The 20,092-nt window shown below is 35.6% G+C and overlaps 2 protein-coding genes across 8 annotated transcripts in view; one reads left to right on the forward strand and one right to left on the reverse strand.

Annotated features, from left to right (window-relative positions):
• The window catches only part of nol10 (nucleolar protein 10), a 327,975-nt gene that overhangs the window by 92,021 nt on the left and 215,862 nt on the right, over positions 1–20,092 (forward strand). The window lies entirely within an intron of this gene.
• Positions 1–20,092, reverse strand: part of numb (NUMB endocytic adaptor protein) — a 60,832-nt gene that overhangs the window by 4,685 nt on the left and 36,055 nt on the right. For 2 of the 7 annotated variants that reach the window (XM_051133227.1, XM_051133228.1), the window contains exons 3-10: positions 19,222–19,296; positions 9,103–9,135; positions 7,188–7,262; positions 5,775–5,915; positions 4,069–4,273; positions 2,691–2,999; positions 1,116–1,259; positions 490–636 (exon numbers count right to left, since the gene is read on the reverse strand). In XM_051133227.1, coding sequence (XP_050989184.1) covers positions 490–636; positions 1,116–1,259; positions 2,691–2,999; positions 4,069–4,273; positions 5,775–5,915; positions 7,188–7,262; positions 9,103–9,135; positions 19,222–19,296 — 1,129 coding nt within the window. The remainder of the gene's footprint in view (positions 1–489; positions 637–1,115; positions 1,260–2,690; positions 3,000–4,068; positions 4,274–5,774; positions 5,916–7,187; positions 7,263–9,102; positions 9,136–19,221; positions 19,297–20,092) is intronic. The other 5 variants (XM_051133229.1, XM_051133231.1, XM_051133230.1 and 2 more) reach the window with 5 other exon arrangements.

Genomic DNA, 20,092 nt, shown 5'->3' on the forward strand with positions numbered 1-20,092 from the left:
GTAAATAAATTACTGCTTTTGCTGTATTTTGGATATAAATAAAAGCAGGCTTGGTAATCTTACTGTCCAAAAACTTTTGACTGGTACTGTATAATTCATCTTAATATTAAGTCCTGTCTATACAAGACATTTTTTTTATAAACAAAACATCCTTTGATTCTTATACAATGATTCCAACAGGATGGTGAATGCATTTTTTTAACCATATATTTTCATTTAATAATATATTTTCAAATACCTCAGCATAAATAGATCGTGACCATGACTGTCTGCTCAGTTGCAACTACTAAAATAATATAGTAATAATAAAATAATAATCTAAAATAAAACAATTCTTATGCATTCTTACACTTGTGAAGTCACAGAAAAGCATTTGAACTACGCAACAGCTGCTCACAGTTGTATAACCTTACATTATAATCAAAATAGGTTTCTCAGCAACTATTCTGCATGATCAGCACATCCTGTGGCAGGAAGCCCAGCTCTTACCTATGTGTGCTGTGGTGGGGGCTGTGTTTGGGGTCTTGGCCCAGGGGTTAGTCTCTCGAACAGGCAGCGGGGGCGGCAGCACGGGTGAGTTAGCTGCAGCAGTTACAGTGACACTAGGTGGCGGGAAGGCAGGAACTGCACCGTTAACTACAGCAGCAGACAGGACGTGTAGATTAGAGACAGAGCCGGACACAAGCAAACTGAGTGCTAACACATAGGAATGCAGACAAGCGCACACACGCGCACACACACATACATTAGTGGTTGTGATTCGATTAGTTCTGCCACTAATCAAGGTTCTGGGTCTATATTGACTAGTCTTAAATCACATGATTTTAGTTGTGCTTGTTCTATATATGCTGACAGCGGGAGAAAAATTCCTGTGTCATCAAATAAATGGCTTTGTATTAGTAATGGAAATGTTGACTAACATACTAGATAGCTGCGATGGGTTTATTTATATATGTATCAGGGTTTCTAATACTGCATAGTGTATGTGTAGTTATTTACATAAGATAAACACTGACCAGCTGATTAGCTGACTAGTAAAAATGGGTAATGATGCAAGCCGTAACATAAAAAATCCACTCTTTGTAAGCTACTGAGACGTTGAGGGTGTAGCTGACCTGGAGCAGAGGGCGATTGTGGTGAGGAGGTGGGTTTGGGCATCGGTGCTGAGGAGAACGGGTCTTCTGGTGGCCCACTGAAAGTGGATGTGATCTGAGTACACAGAGAGCTGATGCTGTCGCCCTCACCCTCCACCTCCGGCACTGACAAACACAAACACACAGGACAACATTCACTATTTACATCTGCTGAAGGAAACTGCTTTAAAGGCAACAAAAGAAACCACAAACAAAAATGTGGTTCTGATGCTCTTTACTGTGGCATGACAGATCACTGTAGTGCCTCAGTTCAAGCGGCACATGAACAGACCATCTCTGCCTCTTTACTACTAGTTATAGCATGAAATAAACATGAATGAACATGAGAAGGAAAGAAAGAAACAGAACAACTTTTTACATGTCTCATGTAATCACTTAATCAGTGTTTTAACCATGAAAATATATCATTAATACAGCTTGTAAATGTCACATACCATTAGATTTACTTCAGAAAAGACATTCAGTGTCCATACGCTTGTTAGTCAGCTAGTAAAAGTAACTGTAAAAAAGATTTTTTCAAATATGTGCACTATATTACATAATGTATGTTTAAATAAATATGCCATGAGAACTTTTTTTGCTATAGCTACTATTTAAATGTTTACATTTCAAAAATGAATTGTAGAAATATAATTATATCACTTAAAACTTTAAAGTTTACATTTTTTTATATAAAAACTGCCTTAATGTGCAATTTAAATATTTGTATACAAATAAGTTGTTAATCATTTGCAATAAATACTGCTACTTAATCTAAATAGCTTAGCTCCTGTGTACCTAACCAGTATTGTGAAAAGCGCTACACAAATAAAAACGTGAACTGTAATGAATTTTAACCTTTAATATTATAGTATTATACGCTCCAACTGACAGGGTTCCCTGTATAGTTTGCAGCATTAGTTGAGAGAGTTTTTTTCCTTGAGAAAATCTGATATGATATACAGTCAAACCAAAAATTATTCAGACACCAGATATAATATTGCTATTTTTTTTTACTAGTGGGTGCAGGACACTATAGTTTATTTATGTGAGTGAGGATAGCAAAATAAAGTAAACTGTGACATATTATACCCAAAAATTCTTTATACACTGGACTACTAGTAAAACTGATAAAAATTTGGGACCAAAAATTTGATTTGACACTGACCATGTTTTGTTACATACCTTTCTATCAAATTTATCTGACATTATCAAGATGAATTTGTTCTGACAGCTTAATTTCTTGTCATATTTTATTACCATTTTCTAAAGTACAGTGATTAAACTGTGATAATGTGAGAAATGTTGAAGGTTTCTGAATAAATTTCGGTTTGACTGTATATCCAAAATGAACTAATATTGATTCAAAATGAATTAAGATCAAAATGCAATCGATTTGCAAGTTTGTGAATCGAATTGATTCGAATTGTCAAATTAGTGTCAATACCCAGTCCTACAATAAAGACATATACAAACATACAACAAAAAAAAAAAAAAGAAAACTTGGAGATTGGAGGTTTTCAAAGGAGAATATAATGCCAAACTGAAGAGCCTCACCAGTGTTTTTGATGGGGAAGTCAGACTTTCGCTGCATGGTGGAGGGCAGCTCATTCATGCGCAGTGACATCTGCCGTTTGAAGGGAGACGTCTTCTGACTGAGTGCAGGGAAGCCCCTGAACGAGCCCTGGCGAGCGAGAGCCTCCACGGGTGCGTGGCGTCGCGGGATGGCGTGAGGATTGGCTTCCTGAGGGGCCAGTGTGGCCATAGGCAGAGGAGGGGAGGACGACGAGCCATTGGATCCAGCGAGGGTGACCACAGGGTTAGTTGCACCGACAGAGGAGCTGCCCAACACAACCTCAGAGTCTGCTGACAGAGGAAAGGTTAGACTGTCTCATGCAGTGACCATCAAAACACTTGTAACTTGTGATTTGACTCATTTGAGTAGAAGTTGCAAATGACACAGCTATTTTTACAGCAACCCAAATATTATTACAACTTAAAATAACTGTCTATTGTAACATATGTTCAAATGTAATTTATTCCTGTGATTCAAAGCTGAATTTTCAGCATCATTACTCCAGTCTTCAGTGTCACATGATCCTTCAAAAAGAAATGTTGGCGTGTTGGCGTGATACATTTTCTTCAGGGTTCTTTGATGAATAGATTTTGATGAAACGTATTAGTAACAGTAATGTATCCTCGATTATAAAAATAGATGTGACACCAATTAGTTAAATGGCATTCCAAAAATGTACCAGAAAAGAAAAGGTCAGTTAGCTTTGATATTTTGTTATGTAAGGCAAAGGAATTCAAACTTGTTGATGCTAAGGACCTGCAAATATGGTTATTCCCTAAGGACTGACTTTCTGAAAAACTTTCTGAAAAAAAAAAACACTAAATAAATAATATTAATAATTGTTTGACACTCTTAACAATACTGTAAATGTTTTACAAAGAAAAATGCTCTACAAACACAAGTGAGCAAGCTAAAGAACACAGTGACAAGAGAAAACAGACACAACTGTTTTCAACATTGATAATGAGAAATGTTTCTTAAGCAACAAATCAGCATATTAGAATGATTTCTGATGGGTCATGTGACACTGAAGACTGAAGCAATCATTCTGGAAATTCAGCCTTGATCATTTGTTTACAATATATTAAAATAGAAAACATTTATTCTAAACTGTAATAATATTTCAACAATATTTCTGTTTTACTGCATTTTTTTTTCAATAAATGCAGCCTTGGTGAGCAGAAGAGACTTCTTTTAAAAATGTTCAAAAGCTTTTGAACAATAGTGTATATAGTTTTTTGTTTGTTTGTTTGTTTTTTGTAAATGTATAAACATCACATCCTTGAACCCCTTATCTGTAATGATGACATTCAGAGCTTTGGACTTAAGGATCCACTATATTAAATCTCTCACACGCACCTTTCTTGGCATCCTGCAGTTGTCTCATGACCTCCTCCCGCTCGGCCTGCTCCGTGGCTGTGGTGACACGGAAGGATCCCTCCCGTGTGAAAGTGGTGCGGTTGGCATCAAAAGTGGCTGTGACCCCACACTCCTTCTCCCTCTTCTGCTTGCGTTCCAGACACGCTGCAAACGCACAGCCCACCGCATGGCTCAGTCGCTCGCCCTGAGACCAACACCAACTATTAGTCAAAGGTTTTCCTTCATATGAAATAAAGGCTTGTGAGTTAATTACAGTATATCAATTGTAATATGATTGTTAATATGATACATTTTCACAAGCATTAAAGCTGATATGGCAATATTTTTTAAGTCATTTTGGCCGATACTGATATATATATATATATATATATATATATATAGCGCCTTTCTTGCGCAAGGATTATAAATTATTCTCTTTTTTTTTTTTAATTCCGGGTTCAGTTTTGAGGTCTCCTTACCAAAGGTTGTTTGTTAGAACTAAAACTACATTAATAAAGTTCTTTTATAATGAGAGTGGATTGAAAGCTTTGAAAATAACAATAGCTGATGCGTTAAGGGCAAGGGGGCGAAAACTTTCTGCATTTGAATATCAGGGTAAATTGAACTTATTTTGTCTTCTGGGAAACATGTAAGTATTTTCTGTAGCTTCTGAAGGGCAGTACTAAATGAAAAAAAAATATGATATTTAGGCAAAATAAGAAAAATGTACACATCTTCATTCTGTTCAAAAGTTTACACCCCCAGCTCTTAATGCACCGTTTTTCCTTCTGGAGCATCAGTGAGCATTTGAACCTTCTGTAATAGTCGCATACGAGACCCTCAGTTGTCGTCAGTGTGAAAAGATGAATCTCAAAATCATACAGTCATTGGAAAGGGTTCAAATACACAAAAATGCTGAAAATCCAAAGAATTTGTGGGACCTGAGGGATTTTTCTGAAGAACAGCGGGTAGTTTAACTTTTCAGGACAAACAAGAGACTCATGAACAACTATCACTAAACAAAAATACATAGCTGTGAATCTTTGGATCATTCAAGTAACAGCACAGTATTAAGAATCAAGTGTGTATGTATGTAAAGTATGAAACAGGGTCATTTTTATAAATGTAAATATTATTTTCTCTGGTGGACTAAGTCTTATTTTTGAAATATATTATTCAGGACAGTACTTAATTAAAAATAACTCACATTTTGTATGATCCCTCTTATTTTGGTATAATAATTAACATTTAGCAGATTCTGCAAGGTGTATGTAAACTTTTGACCGCAACTGTATATTGTTGTCACTAACGCATTCCACACATGGTGTGTGACATAAATGTCTTACAGTTCTCCCTGAGCTTCTTATATCTGCAATTTAATTTCTTTCTTACACACTATGCAATTATGGTATTCATGAAATGTTGATATTGTATGTGGCTGTGAGTACACAAAATTACATCTTCCTAAATAATTACAACGTATAAACAATAATAGTATATTGTCTGTAATAAACAACAAAGGTAATGTGATGCAGAACAATGAGATTTTTACTAGCTATCTGACAAAATGCATTTGCAACATGTAAGTTGTAAGACACTACTGTTCTTGGTTTTTCCCAAGCACAATTATATATAAACAGGTCATAAGGAACAGGGTATGACCATAGTCTGTCCCTGAGACTATTTGACAGCTAAGAGCATCTTACTGAGTCTTTGATGGCCATGAAGCAGTGGCATATCCAGCGGCGTGTGGTCCCATCTCTGCAGATGTAGGAGAAGGCGTGCTCAAAGTTACGATCCGGCGCACAGAAGGAAACCTTCTCTATCGTCTGGTCTAGAATAAGATCCTGTGAACAAAACAGGCAAAAATCATCTCATTCCATCTGTCATATATACTGTCAGTCAAACAAAATACGTGGATACAAGTATTACATTTTTTATTTTATTTTAGGTATTTTATTATATTAAATGCTTACTGTAGGCCACTAATATTCATGACTGTGAATAACATTTAAATGTTACACTACAGAGCTTTGATTTTCAAAGCTTCTCTTTTGTTATCAACAGATTTATAACTGATTTTCATGACAAATTTGATAGGATGAGAACTATTTTGGAATTTCTGCATTTGTAGGCATCTGCATCAGTAAAAGCCTGTGCATTTAAAAATCCAGAAGCATTCATACACAGCTAAGTGGACCATCTGTCAGACTAAAATCCAGCAGGCCTTCATGCACCAATGAGCAATGACTGACTCTCACCAGCAGGTGGCAGAAAAGCTGAATATGGCAACTATGCATGATTATGCCAGTACTGATTAATTCACCTCCTGTCATGCTGATCCAAACCTCTTCCACGAACACACACACACAAAAAGATATTTTAAAGAGATGCTCTTTTCTATGCATTTGCAATGACAATGACACAAGAGCATTTTAAAAGCATAATGAATGTGGTCAGCATGATTCACAAACAATATTTAAAGTCTACTAAAACCATTTAGTAAAAATCCTGACATTTGTTAGATTTTAGAATTATTATGTTTTCTAATTATTTTTAATTAATTTTCATATGTTCCATTTTAATTTTAGTTACAGCTTTAGTTATTTTGTTAGTGTGCCTTTATTTTTATTAGCCACTTTTTTAAAAATAAAAATACAGCTTTTTATTCACTTATTACATATGTCAACTACTGAAATATTTTTTTTAATATTTTAGTTTACGTTTATTTCACTTTAAGTAACACATTTTGTTTTGGTTTTAGTTTCAGTTAACAGTTAATAACCATGATCTGTACTAGCATTGCAGTGTTCACAAGAATTTACAAATTAATTTTATCATATCTTTCTTATGAATCAGACATTTTCATTTAATAGGCTGGCCCTGATTCACGTAACCATTTTGAATGATTTGTTCATAAATCAGAGAGTGATCATTCCACTGAAGAAGGTCATGGATATGAGTAAATGATAACAAAATTTTCCTCCGAATTCACTTAAAGTGCACTATTCTTTTAAACATTCAAGATCCCACACTTCATTATGATTAAAAGTACTGTATTTATCTACACTGTGGGTATCTGGTGGATCATCACAGGTCAGTTTAGAGTCCTTCAGTACCTTTGTCTTGTCATCTACGACCCTCAGGCCATCTGCAGACACCCAGAGCACCGCTCGCACTGCCTTCTTTCCCGCCTGTGGACACACACAACACCCACAGTGAGAGATGGACGGAAAAAGAGACGCGCAAAAAGAAAAGAGAGTTGATTTTCCCATAAGTTCCCACTGTTGAGGCCCTTCACCCTCTTCGACTTTCATACAAATGCACTTTCATCTACCAACAACACCTGAAAACAGAGAAAAGTTAAAAACATTGAGGTTTGAGAAGGTTACAGCAGTGTTAGGAGCAGGCATGTCGTGTAACGCGAGAAAGAAAGAAACAGTAGAAGTGAACCACTCAAACAAACACACATCCTGATTCGGGGAGCTTGAGTGTTCACACTTACCTAAGTGCAGAAATTAGCTTTTTCTCACATGCACACACTTACACATACACTTTCGTTACATGAAAGAAGACAAGATGAGTTCTGAAACTCAATTTGCCCCTTTGCACACACTCTTCTATTGCTCCAGGCATGTTTTAGGAGCAAACTAATCTATCAGTGGGGGAAAAAAAGTGTACACACATTCACACACGTTTGAGCCACAAACATACTCTATGCAAGTATACAAATGCATGTCTGAATGCTTGGACAATGCATTGCAGTCGTGCAATGCCACTGAACACATTTAACATTCATGGCTTTATAGCTGTGGCTCTGTATTCAAAAACAGAGGTCGACAGATATGCTGTTTTTACAGATTAATTGGCGCTGATAGTTGCTTTGTGGAAAACTGGTTTGATGACAGATTTTAGTTAACAGATTTGGCGCCCTCTACAGGTAAATTAAAATCAGTTTTGGACTGTTGTGACATGTGACTATGCTTTGCATTAGGGAAAAGCCAAGGTACACTCTTAAAAATAAAGGTGCTTTTAAAAGGTTCTTCACAGCGATGCCATAGAAGAACGTTTTTTGGTTCCACAAAGAACCATTCAGTCAAAGGTTCTTTAAAGAACCATCTCTTTCTTACCTTTTTATAATCTGAAGAACATTCTTCAGATGTTAAAGGTTCTTTATGGAACAATTTAGACAAAAAAGGGTTCTTCTATGGCATCTTGAAGCACCTTTATTATTAAAAGCATATGTATACAGTACGAGTTTTCATAACATATAGTCATTTAGGACAACTAAATAACAGAATACTACAGTGATGACAATTTTGTAGGATTTTAGCACTTCTTAAGGTGTGTTTAACACAAGCTCAAGATATTTACACATTTTATTCTATGACATAAAATCCATTAGTAAAACCCCCTTGTGTTTTTCACTTTTACTCGTTTTGAAAAAGGCGATTGCTAGACTACAAAATGGGACTACAGAGGTTGTCGAGGCATTAAATGTCATCATGGTGACAGATAAACTCATCTACTCACTAGTTGATTCACAGCCTCACAGTGTTTATAATCATGATCTGGCAAACTAATCTAACTCAAACTTTCAGAGAAAAGTTTTTTTTTAAGACTAAAAGAGCTGATAAAAGTTTCATTTATTTTCATTAGTTATTGGACATATTTTGCCATATTAGTTACAGTATCTGCAAAATCCACTATCAGTCGACCTCCTCCCAAGTGGGTGGTAATGTTTTTATCAAATGTCAGATGTGCTGTTGTTTACATAACTTTGACTTTTGTCTTCTCTCACGGCAGTAGCTAAACTGAAAGAGAAAAGTGACTGCAGAAGAAGGTGACTCCAAAGACGACTATAGCTCCCTTGCTGCAACGCTGAAAATCCAGCATGTTTTTGCGTAACAATTATTAAAGGAAAACTAAAACAACAACAGAAAATCAAGCCCGAGTAGCTAAAAGCTCTTGAGTTCATGTACTTGCATAGATGTATGTTCTGGACGGCATGTAAATGCATACAGCAGAACTTACTTTTGCAAAGAAGCCCTTGAAGAACTTTCTGTCCTGGAATGGAGGTTGGTAAGGGGATGTTGGTGGGAGGAAAAGGCAGGAGAGGGTTACAAATGAACTCAGACACAATGTCCTGTGAGTGCGTGTCAGGGCGCACCCTGGTTTGAGGGTTTTGATGGTTAAGAATGACGAAGTTGTGAATTATGGAGAGGAGAGGAGGGGGAGATCACACCTCTAGCTCACCAATCAGGCATCAGACTCACCACGTGTGCAGTTTAAGGTTGATGTGTGTTGATGTTATTGGTGCTGTTATAGTTCTAGTATTATTACTCCACTATGTGAGTTTGATTATTTCACTATTCTTGAAGGAATAGTTCACCCATGATGAATAATCAGTCATTTACTTCCCTCATATTGTTCCAAACCCATATGACTTTCTAACAGATTTAAGACGAAATGTTTATGCTGTTTTTTTCCATACAATAAAAGTAGATAGATGGTGCTGAGCTACAAAAATGAGAAATCATAAAAGTAGACCATGCAACTCATAAAGCTGCAACAATATTTTATTAAGTCAATTTAGTGATAATATTTGATCAGTTGATTAATCTAGCAATAAACAAATAATCTGACCTCTATTAGTTAAAGGAGTCCACTTCCAGAACATTAATTTACAGATAATTTACTCACCCCATTGTCATCCAAGATGTTCATGTTTTTGTCTTCAGTTGTTAAGAAATTGTTTTTTGAGGAAAACATTTCAGGATTTTTCTCCATATAACGGACTTGATTGGTGTCCCGATTTTGAACTTCTAAAATGTAGTTTAAATGCAGCTTCAAAGGGCTCTAAACGATCCCAGCTGAGGAAGAAGATTATCTAGCAAAACGATTGGTCATTTTTTCCAAAAAATAAAAATTTGTATACTTTTTAAGCACAAAACCTCGTGTAGCACAGGCTCTGGGATGCCACGACGCTATGAATCACATCTAAGTTCATTGTCTGTGTACTCTGGCTCAAAAAGGTAGAGTACGGTGAAAAACTCCATCTTATTTTCTCCTACAACTTCAGAATCGTCCGACATCGTTGTACCTTTTTGTCTGTAAACAGCGTTTTACTTACTTGCACTTCCTTAGTCTTTGCGTGTTCGCTTTGTAAACACTGGGTCTGTAGTTCCGCGTGACCTTTTGACGTGATTCAATAGTCCGTAGCGTCATGAACGCGCATCCCAGAGCCTGTGCTACACAAGCTTTTGTGCTCAAAAAGTATACACATTTTTTTTTCCGAAAAAATTACTGATCGTTTCACTAGATAAGGCCCTTCTTCTTGGCTGGAATCGTTTAGAGCCCTTTGAAGCTGCATTTAAACTACATTTTGGAAGTTCAAAATCGGGGCACCAATGAAGTCCATTATATGGAGAAAAATCGTGAAATGCTTTCCTGAAAAACCATAATATCTTCACGACTGAAGACAGAAATACATAAACATCTTGGATGACAAGGGGGTGAGTTAATTATTTGTAAATTGTTGTTCTGGAAGTTAACTTTTCTTTTAAGGTGAATAGTGTTGAGTATGATTTAGATCAGTGTAAATGAGTGCCCCTTTTAGACTCTCTTTTCATTTACTAACTACTTGTTTTCTTTAAAAAACCAAACAAAACAAAATGTAACACTAGCTTTTCTATTCTTTTTGTATTCTATTTGTTTTTCTTTTAATTTATTACACAATTAACAAAAAGCAAAAAAAAAAAGGGCCTCTAACACTAGCTTGCTCTATTCTTTTTCTATTCTTTCAGTTTTTTTTTTTTATTATATAATTAAGAAATAAAAAAAACCTTGCTATGTGTACTGCGTTAGGCTAATTGAGACTTGTGATAGCACTTGCATATCATTGCTCTTTTGTTTACTTTAATTGCTTCCACTGTCTTAATTCGTAAGTTTCTTTGGATAAAAGCTTTCTGCTAAATGACTAAATGTAAATGTAATGCAAGTGTATAGTGCTGATTGTAGAAGAATGTAAATTAATATTAAGAATCACATGCTTTTAACTTTTGACAAATGTCTTAAGTTTTTACTAGTTTAGTAGAGAGTGTGTTAACGTTTATGGCGCATATAATATATCAGAAAACTAGATGAGGCACAATAAACGCCACATGAGTTGACATTCTCGATTCACGCTTAGATGAAAATGCAATAATTCCGATTAAATGTAAAAAGAAATTTCTGAAATGAAAAAAAAAAAAAAAAATTATAGTAACAATTATACTTTTTGAGCAATATAATCATGATTAGTTTAATCATTATTGTGCAGCCCTGATTACACACTGAAGTCACACTGATTACTGTCATGGTGCCTTTTCTGTTTTCTTTTTCTGAGCTCAACAGCTTCTGTCTCTATTCACTTTCTTTGTATGGAAAAGAGCAGCGTGAACAATCTACTAAATTTCCTTTTGTGTATTACTTAAGAAACAGGCCACACAGGTTTTGGTGAGGGCGCGTAAATCATGGCAGATTTAGATTTTTGGGTGAACTATTCTTTTAAATGAATCATGTTATGATGTTAGTGATGGCAGCAGTAGTTCATTAGGATTGCTTATGATGAGCTCAAATGGCAATCAAGAGTCACAGGGTAAGAACTGATCTTGCCGGCAGTGTGCACTACAAACACACACCCCAGCTTAGAGAGGAAGTGTGTGAAGATTTCAAAATCACTCTTCAGCCACATACACACTAGGGTTATTTATAGTTAACTAAAAAAAAAAAAAAAAAAACCTGAAATAAAAATACATATACAGAAGTCAAAAGTTTACATACACCTTGAAAAAAAAACATTAATCGTTTTACCAAAATAAGAGTGATCATACAAAATGCATGTTTTTTTATTTTTTTATTTAGTACTGACCTGAATAAGATATTTCACATAAAAGACATGTACATATAGCCCACAAGAGAAAACAATAGTTGAATTTATAAAAACGGCCCTTAATGATGATTTTGAATGATCCACAGCTGTGTTTTTTGTTTAGTGATAGTTGTTTGTGAGTCCCTCTGTTTGTCTTGAACAGTAAAACTGCCCACTGTTCTTCATAAAAATCCTTCAGGTCTGACAAATTATTTGTTTTTTCATCATTTTTTGTGTATTTTAACCCTTTCCAACAATGACTGTATGAGTTTGAGATTCATCTTTTTACACTGAGGACAACTGAGAGACGCATATGCAACTATCACAGAAGGTTCAAACACTCACTGATGCTTCAGAAGGAAACACAACGCATTAAGAGCCAGGGGTGTAAACTTTTGAACAGAATGGAGATGTGTACATTTTTCTTTTTTGCCCAAATATCATATTTTTTCCCATTTAGTGCTGCCCTTCAGAAGCTACAGAATATACATGTTTCTCAAAAAACAAAAGAAGTTAAATTTACCCTGATCTTCAAATTCAAAAAGTTTTCACCCCCCAGCTCTTAACACATTGTGTTTCCTTCTGGAGCATCAGCAAGTGTTTGAACCTTCTGTAATAGTTGCATATGAGGCCCTTAGTTGTCCTCATTGTAAAACGATGGATCTCAAAATAAAAGATTTTATTGAAGAACAGCAGGCAGTTTAACTGTTCAGGACAAACAACAGACTCATGAACAACTATAACTAAAAAAAACAAACAAAAAAAAAACAGCTGTGGATCATTCAGCTAACACCACAGCATAAGAATCAAGTGTATGTAAACATTTGAACGGGGTCATTTTTATAAATGTAACTATTTTTTTCTTGTGGACTATATGTAAACATATTTTATGTGAAACATCTTATTCAGGTCAGTACTAAAAAACAAAACTAAACAAACAAACAAACAAAAAAAACATTTTGTATCATCCCTCTTATTTTGGTAAAATAATTGGCATTTTGCAGATTCTGCAAGGTGTATGTAAACTTTTGACTTCAACTGTATATATATATATAAAACAAGCAACATTTCTTGTGTGAATTTGGTTTAAATTATTAAATATATTAAAAAACACTGACAAACTAAAATTAAGAACTAAAAAAAATATAATAGTCTTTCACCCATATTAAACTCTACTTCAATGTTTTGCACACTTTTCAAAATAAATGTTCAAAATGAAGTCACTGATGGTTCCATAAAGAACTTCTCACATCCATGGAATTCAAAAGGTTCTATACAGTAAAAAAAGTTTATTTGATTTTTAAAATGTTCTGGACTCTAAAAAAAATGGTTCTTGTAAGAACTGCTCACTGAAATGTTCTTTGATAGCAAAAATAAGTATTCTTGCTGCGAAGACCTTTCTTTTTTAGAGTGTACACAGTGTGTTTGGTTATTTATGGGTATGACGACTGCAACTACTACTGAATTCACAAACAGCCAGCGTCATGTTTCTTGTTTACTGCTACGTGACTCTAAACTGTTGCAGGAAGCGGTTATCACTATGGCAACCATCGTGCGTGTGGGGAAGTGTGGGGACTGACTGCTATATTTCATACACTGTACATGTGGAATGATGATTGCAGAAATGTGTCGTCATTCCCTAAACCTTACAGTGTGTATGTGGCCTTTGCATAAAAAAAAAAGAAGTGCACCATTCACCAAGCCTAAGACTTACTTCCTCTCATCTATGCTGGATTTACGTCCCTTAACTGAGGTTTGGGTTTCAGTTCAAGTAATTATGACCAGCATAACCATTATATACTGAGCCCACATCTTCAGTTAAGGCACAGCAAGTTTCACAGAAAGAGGTGAGGTTACAGGTTATGAGTTAAAGTTACTGTTTGTTTCCACACGAGTAAGTTCATACATAGCCGTAGAAAGAAAGCAATGCTCATTGGGTTAGAAAAGAGGTTTAAGGGGTCAGAGAGGATCGAGATGCTCTTAATGGCTCATGTCAACAAACCTGCTTAGAAAAAGAGAACATCATAATGCATTCACTTCAGTACATATGCAAACAGATGGAGGAGGACGGGAGATTCATGGGAAATTACTGCCACGGATGCTAGACATATTGAGCAGGGTGGAAAGAAAGTGCAGTAACCAACTGACAGAAATACAGGATCTGGAGGTAAAGAGAAACAGGAAAAACTAGAAGAAAGAAACGGATACGTTCTGTTGTCCTTTTTTCTTGCAGAATCTGCCTGCATTTCCACCGTCTGAGAGCTAATGTTGTCGTAACGGTTACTGCATAACCGGCCCACAAACACAGTTCATGGTCTGTTCACCAGTCTTGGTTACATCTGTGAATATGATGTAACGTTCCAAAGAATTTAATTTATTTCTTCATGCTATCATGAGCTGCCAGTGAAGGAACATTCAGAAGTTAATAACAAATAAGCATGATTCACACTATGACGTGTACATTACACAATTTCAGAAGAAAAAAAGGTAAATAAAGTGTTTAATGTAGCCATGCATCATTACATTATTGTGGGCTCACAAATAGAGTTTAAAGTACTTATTAGATCAGATAATATATATATATATATATATATAAAATGTAATAAACAACAAGTTTAAAAAAAGTGACAAATTTAAAAAGTTAAAAACAAAAAAAAACAAAACAAAAAAACTTAAACCAGACGTTTAAAAGACGTAAACAATGTCTTAATCTGCTTTTTAAAATGTTAACACTTGCAGCTTGTCTAATTTTAATTGGTAAAAGGTTCCACATTTTCAGACTGGCACTGGAAAACAGGAAGTAACAAGATAGTTTGCAGCCCCCTGAATTCCAATCGTTAGAGGTTAAAGATCATCAGCAAACACAAACAGACCGTGTGTGACTTGGAAGTGTGTGTGTTCTCATCCTTCAGAAACCTAAACTTGAGATAAACCCTAGCAAGCTGGAACCTTGCAACAAACCATCACTGGACATGACGCTTATATTCTTCAAGGACACATTATCCCAACAAGCACTGTGATGAGTGCAAAAAAAACCCCAAAATAAACATGAGGTACTCTAGTGCATCAGATGTTCACAAACAGTCCTTTATACACACATTTCATCATGTTAGGTGCAGCTAGCACAGTAACAATAAACAATAAACACAAGTGGATGACATCAATAAAGATGAGGCTCTGCAGAGACACATGGACTTCCTGGACATGGGTGGCAGGCTTCCAGTGAGAGGAAATCTCATTACGTTAAAGAACGGTCCTCACATCCACAAACACACACGCAAAGGTCCAGCCACTTCTCCTGCTCAAGCCACTTGATTTGGTGCTCCGGGTTACAGTGATGGTAACCTAATTAGTGCTGATTAAGTTCTGGAAATAATAAGGTTTGGACTGTCTGAGCGAGGGATTGAGTAGGTTACAGGGTCATAAGAGACGACTTATCTGTTAAAGCTGCCTCTTTAGAGCTTGTATGTCATTAGTTATCTTCAGTGTGTTTGTGTCTTCATGCAAGAGCCATACGACTCTGACTAGAGCTGCACGATTATTCGAAATGAAACCAAATTCGTGATATGATAATGCAACAATCAAATCTGCAAAATTATTACAAATATTAAATAAACATGATTTTTTTTTTTAAATCTAAAAAATGCCTATGTGCTCCATGTTTCAGAGTGGCACTGTGTTTAGTTACACATGAGCAGCTCATGATTTGATGTTTTTCAGTGTCTCAGAGTGTGTCAGTTCACAGTACATGCTGCTTCTGACTAAACTTTAGTTTAGTTGCTTTAATGTGCATTTGGAAAAACAACAAGTCAAAATCTGCACATTAGTAATGAGAAGCACTTATCAAAAATGAGCTGTTCTCTTTATTATTATTATTATTTTTAAAAAGCTCAAATTTAATAATAATAATAATTGTTTTTAGAAAATTTTTATACTTGATAAATATAATTACAAATTTCCAGTCAAACTGTGCAGCCCTACAAACTAGCACAGCAAACTCTGAGCTTTTTTTTTTTTTAATAGCATTTTAAATTACATTTGTAATTTTTATAAGAAAAGATGATTTTTCATAATCATGCAGTTTTCCATGAAATTAAAATGGACGGGTACCAACGGCTCCAAAAATCTTTTGTGATATGTTCCAAGTTTTTCCGAAACCACCTAGTAGCTTTGTGATTAACAGACTGTAATGCAAATCTATACTGACTGAAAATCTTGCCTCAAAAAGCTTGCCAACTAAGGTCCCCATTCACTTTCACTGCATAGAACAGAGTCATCTGGGTTTAAAAACGAGCAGATTAAATGATAAAATTTTCATTTGTAGGTGAATTCTTCTTTTCTTGCTATCCATAAAAGCAGGCGTATGAGAGACTACAGCAGCTTTCCCAGACGAGTGGGAGTTTATTCACAGAGCATGCAGACATCTGTCAACTCGGATCCTTCGTTTCTAGATTGAGAAATAAAGTTCTTTTCTTTGACTGACTTTAGGAAAAGTAGTAAAAAAAAAAAAAAAACTGCAAATAAAAGAGTGTAATATAAAGGTCTTAATAAATAAGCAATAACTAAAATAAAATAAAACGTAAATGCCAAAGCAACATTCCTCAGTTTTATTTAGTTTAACTTGATTAACTTGGAAAAAAAAAAAACTAAAATAAAATAAAATAAATAAATAAATGCACAGACTAATAAAACAAATAAAAATGACAAAAGCACTCAACAAAATTACTAAAACTTTCAATTTAATATAAATAAAATATAAATATTAGTGCTTTCAATCTATTAAAAAAATTAACTAAATTGATCACTTTTTTTTTAATTAATCACAATTAACTGTGATTAATCCCACCTAAGAGTAAAGTTTTAAAATATAATTTTATGTTGCAATAATTTCTCATTCAATCTGTAAATTAATGTAGAAACAACACAAAGACAGTATATTTTTAATACTTGTTTAATGGCATCTTTTTTTATGACTGATGGCCAGTACCACTGATACCAATACTACTGATGTCTCTATAAAATAGTCCCCCCCCCCCCCAATATTTATTCCTTAACTACAGCCATTCAACATTAGTGTAACTGAGAACTATCAATTTTAACATTTGTTAAGACTTTTAAAAAATACCTTGCGATTTAAGTGAACTTAAAACAATCTACACATACACCCTTAATAATAAATGTCATATTTAGCTAGCTGTGCCCTTCAGCAAGTAGGAAATGTAGCCTACATAAATTGAAGAAAGTTATCATATTAAATATAGATTAATAATTAAAAATGATTAAAAAGCTATAAAAGTTTTTGATTTCCTCTTTTTTCCTTTGTTCACTGATTAACAGACATTACAGCAGCAGGGTTATTAGTTTATTTGCTTGCTATTGCTTTCAGAGCTTTAAACTGTTCAAATGTATTGCTTGTGTATCTATATAAAGTAAAAACTATTTTAGAATATTAATAAAAAGAATAAAAAGATCTTAATAATACTGAAATAACACTGGCAAGAAAGAATCCGGAAAGGACGGCCTTCCACAAGCAGCACTAATTTAATTAAACAGCACCCTTTTCCAACAGAAGGTCAGACGAAGAAGAAGATACGCAATAACTCAGAGCAAGCCGTCAGGTGGAAAGTGACAAACATCACGACTCTATTTTCCCCAGAGCTTAACCTGGGTGGAGATGTGTGAGGCCTTGTCAACGTGGAAAATAGACAGCGCACTGGATTTCCTTTTCCCTGAAGAATGGAATGTCTTCCGCTGGGCGCTGCCGACACAGGAAACTCACGCCTGTCCCTCTCCTGGCGGGCTTACGTGCTGAGGTTTAGACGAATGATAAGGTACCTGTCCTGCTGACTCTGTGCTGGAGCTGATACTCAAAGTGGAAGCATCCGGAATAATGTTGTTATAAAGAAAAAAGTTTTCAAAACAATCACCAAAAAGTCTAGACTGCACAAAACTTCATCAACAAAGCTGTGCACTGGCCTCCTATTTTTTGCTTTGTTGGCAAGTTACTTTAGCCTATACACTTTCTATAAATAAGTTACTATAGCCTATTTAAGTCAATCTGAAATGATTATTTGCTAATGTGATGCTCACAACGACATTAAATGCTAGATTAAATTGCTTTGAATATTAAGCATGTTATCAAAACTAGACTGCTGTGTCATGTTTGTTTGTTGGCAGGTTATGTAGTAACACAGGCGCTTGCGCAATCACTTGGTGAAGTCATTCTGAAAAAGTGATTCTGAAAAAGGTTCACAAGTCCTCTAGACCGACAACCGGCTCTGGCAAAAGAACCAGCAGTGTTTTGGTGGAAATCAGTGCAGGAGAGGGTTAGGGAGAGAGTGATACAGGGCTCTACATCTCAGAGGAGGTTAAAAGAACAACAAAATAAAAGAATATATCAGGTTCAGTAGAAGTTAGGCTCAATTACTATACTTCTTGTACAATGTCAATTAGAGAAACTAATTTTGTTTCTTTTTTTAGAAATCAAAGCTGAATTTTCAGCATCAACACTCCAGTCTTCAATCTCACATGATCTTTCAGAAATCATTCTGATATGCTGATTTGCTGCTCAGGAAACATTTCTGATTATTATCAATGTTGGAAATAGTCGTACTGCTTCATTTTTCATGCTGATTCTTTAATGAATAACAAGCTACAGAGAACAGCATTTATTCAAAATAGAAATCTTTTTTAACAGTGTAAGTCACTTTGTCAATTTGTATTTTTTTTCTTTCAAAACAACAGAAAAAAAAAAAGTAACTGACCCCAAACTTTTGAACGGCTAGGTATATACGAAGGATTTCTATTTTAAATAACATTTTAAACAGTTTTTTAAAAGAATCCTGAAAAAAAGTATTGCAGGTTCCAAAAACATATGAAGCAGCACAACTGTTTCCAACATTGATAATAATCAGAAATGCCTAATCACAGTGCCTACTGTAACATTTGTTAAGGTGCAAATCATTTTTGTGTTGCCTGAGCTCAACTTATATTAAACGTGAAGCATTTTTTACTAATGCGTGACAGCATGAGCGAGATCAGCGGAAGAGGAAGAGAACAGCAGGAGGAGACAGACACGCTTTAAATAGATCACTCGGTGTCGAATGCACAAATAAAGAGATGTGCTGTGAGTGGAGGAAGACAGACATGGACTGAGGTGATTGTTCAGCAGAAGAACAGGAGATGTCGTCCCTGCACTCGAGATGTGACAGATGAAGGAAGTCTGTGCTTTCGTAACCTACCGTCTTTAATTTCTTGACAGCTTCTTCACAGATGTGCATGCCACGAGACTCCTCGACCTCCACGTGCCCCAGATACTACAGACACACAAAGAGAAAGAGTAGTTTAGCTTTGAAACAGTGACTCAGTGTTTCCTGTTCCAACAGGAAGAGGTCACGCAGTCCCATCTATTCCTGTTGGAGCTACCGGACCGGTGACCAGTGACACTCAATGTGCGGAAACAGCGGCGCCCTCCACTACCCACTGCAGACCGCCCTGTTAGAAGACATCACTGCGTCTCGCCCAAAAGACTCCTGGGACAGAGGTCAGGCCAAGAGGCGGGCAGCTATTGTACTGACAGGAAGTCCATCCCCTTCCGCTTGTAAAAAACACAGACTTCAGGAGCTACTATTGTCAGTTTGTGACATCATCAGAATCACGTCTAAAAGCGCGGCTAGAGAACCATGAGTCATGTGTGCACCTGCTTATTAACCCTGTAAAGCCTGATTATCTAATAATAGCCTGCAAAATCAAATTGTTAGAATGGAACAGTTTAAACCTTTAAAGGGGTCATCGGATGCCCATTGTGCACAAGTTGATATGATTCTCTAGGCTCTTAATGAAAAGTCTATAATATACTTTGGTTAAAAATTCTTAATGGTTGTGTTAAGCGACACCCTTTTTACCTTCAAAATCAGCTCTGCAAAAATCATCCTGTTCAGGTCGAGGTTACTTTAAATGTTAATGAGCTCTGCTCGCCCTGCCCCTCTCTTCCCTCTGTGGAGTGACGAGCCTGTTTACTTTAGCCGCATTTAGCCACGTTTAGCTGCTAAACTTGCTAACTAGCACGTTATTAGGAAAGGCGATCGCAAAAATTCATAAAAAAAAAATTAA

This window comes from Labeo rohita, chromosome 17 (genome assembly GCF_022985175.1).
Source record: "Labeo rohita strain BAU-BD-2019 chromosome 17, IGBB_LRoh.1.0, whole genome shotgun sequence".
Taxonomy (NCBI): Eukaryota; Metazoa; Chordata; class Actinopteri; order Cypriniformes; family Cyprinidae; genus Labeo; species Labeo rohita.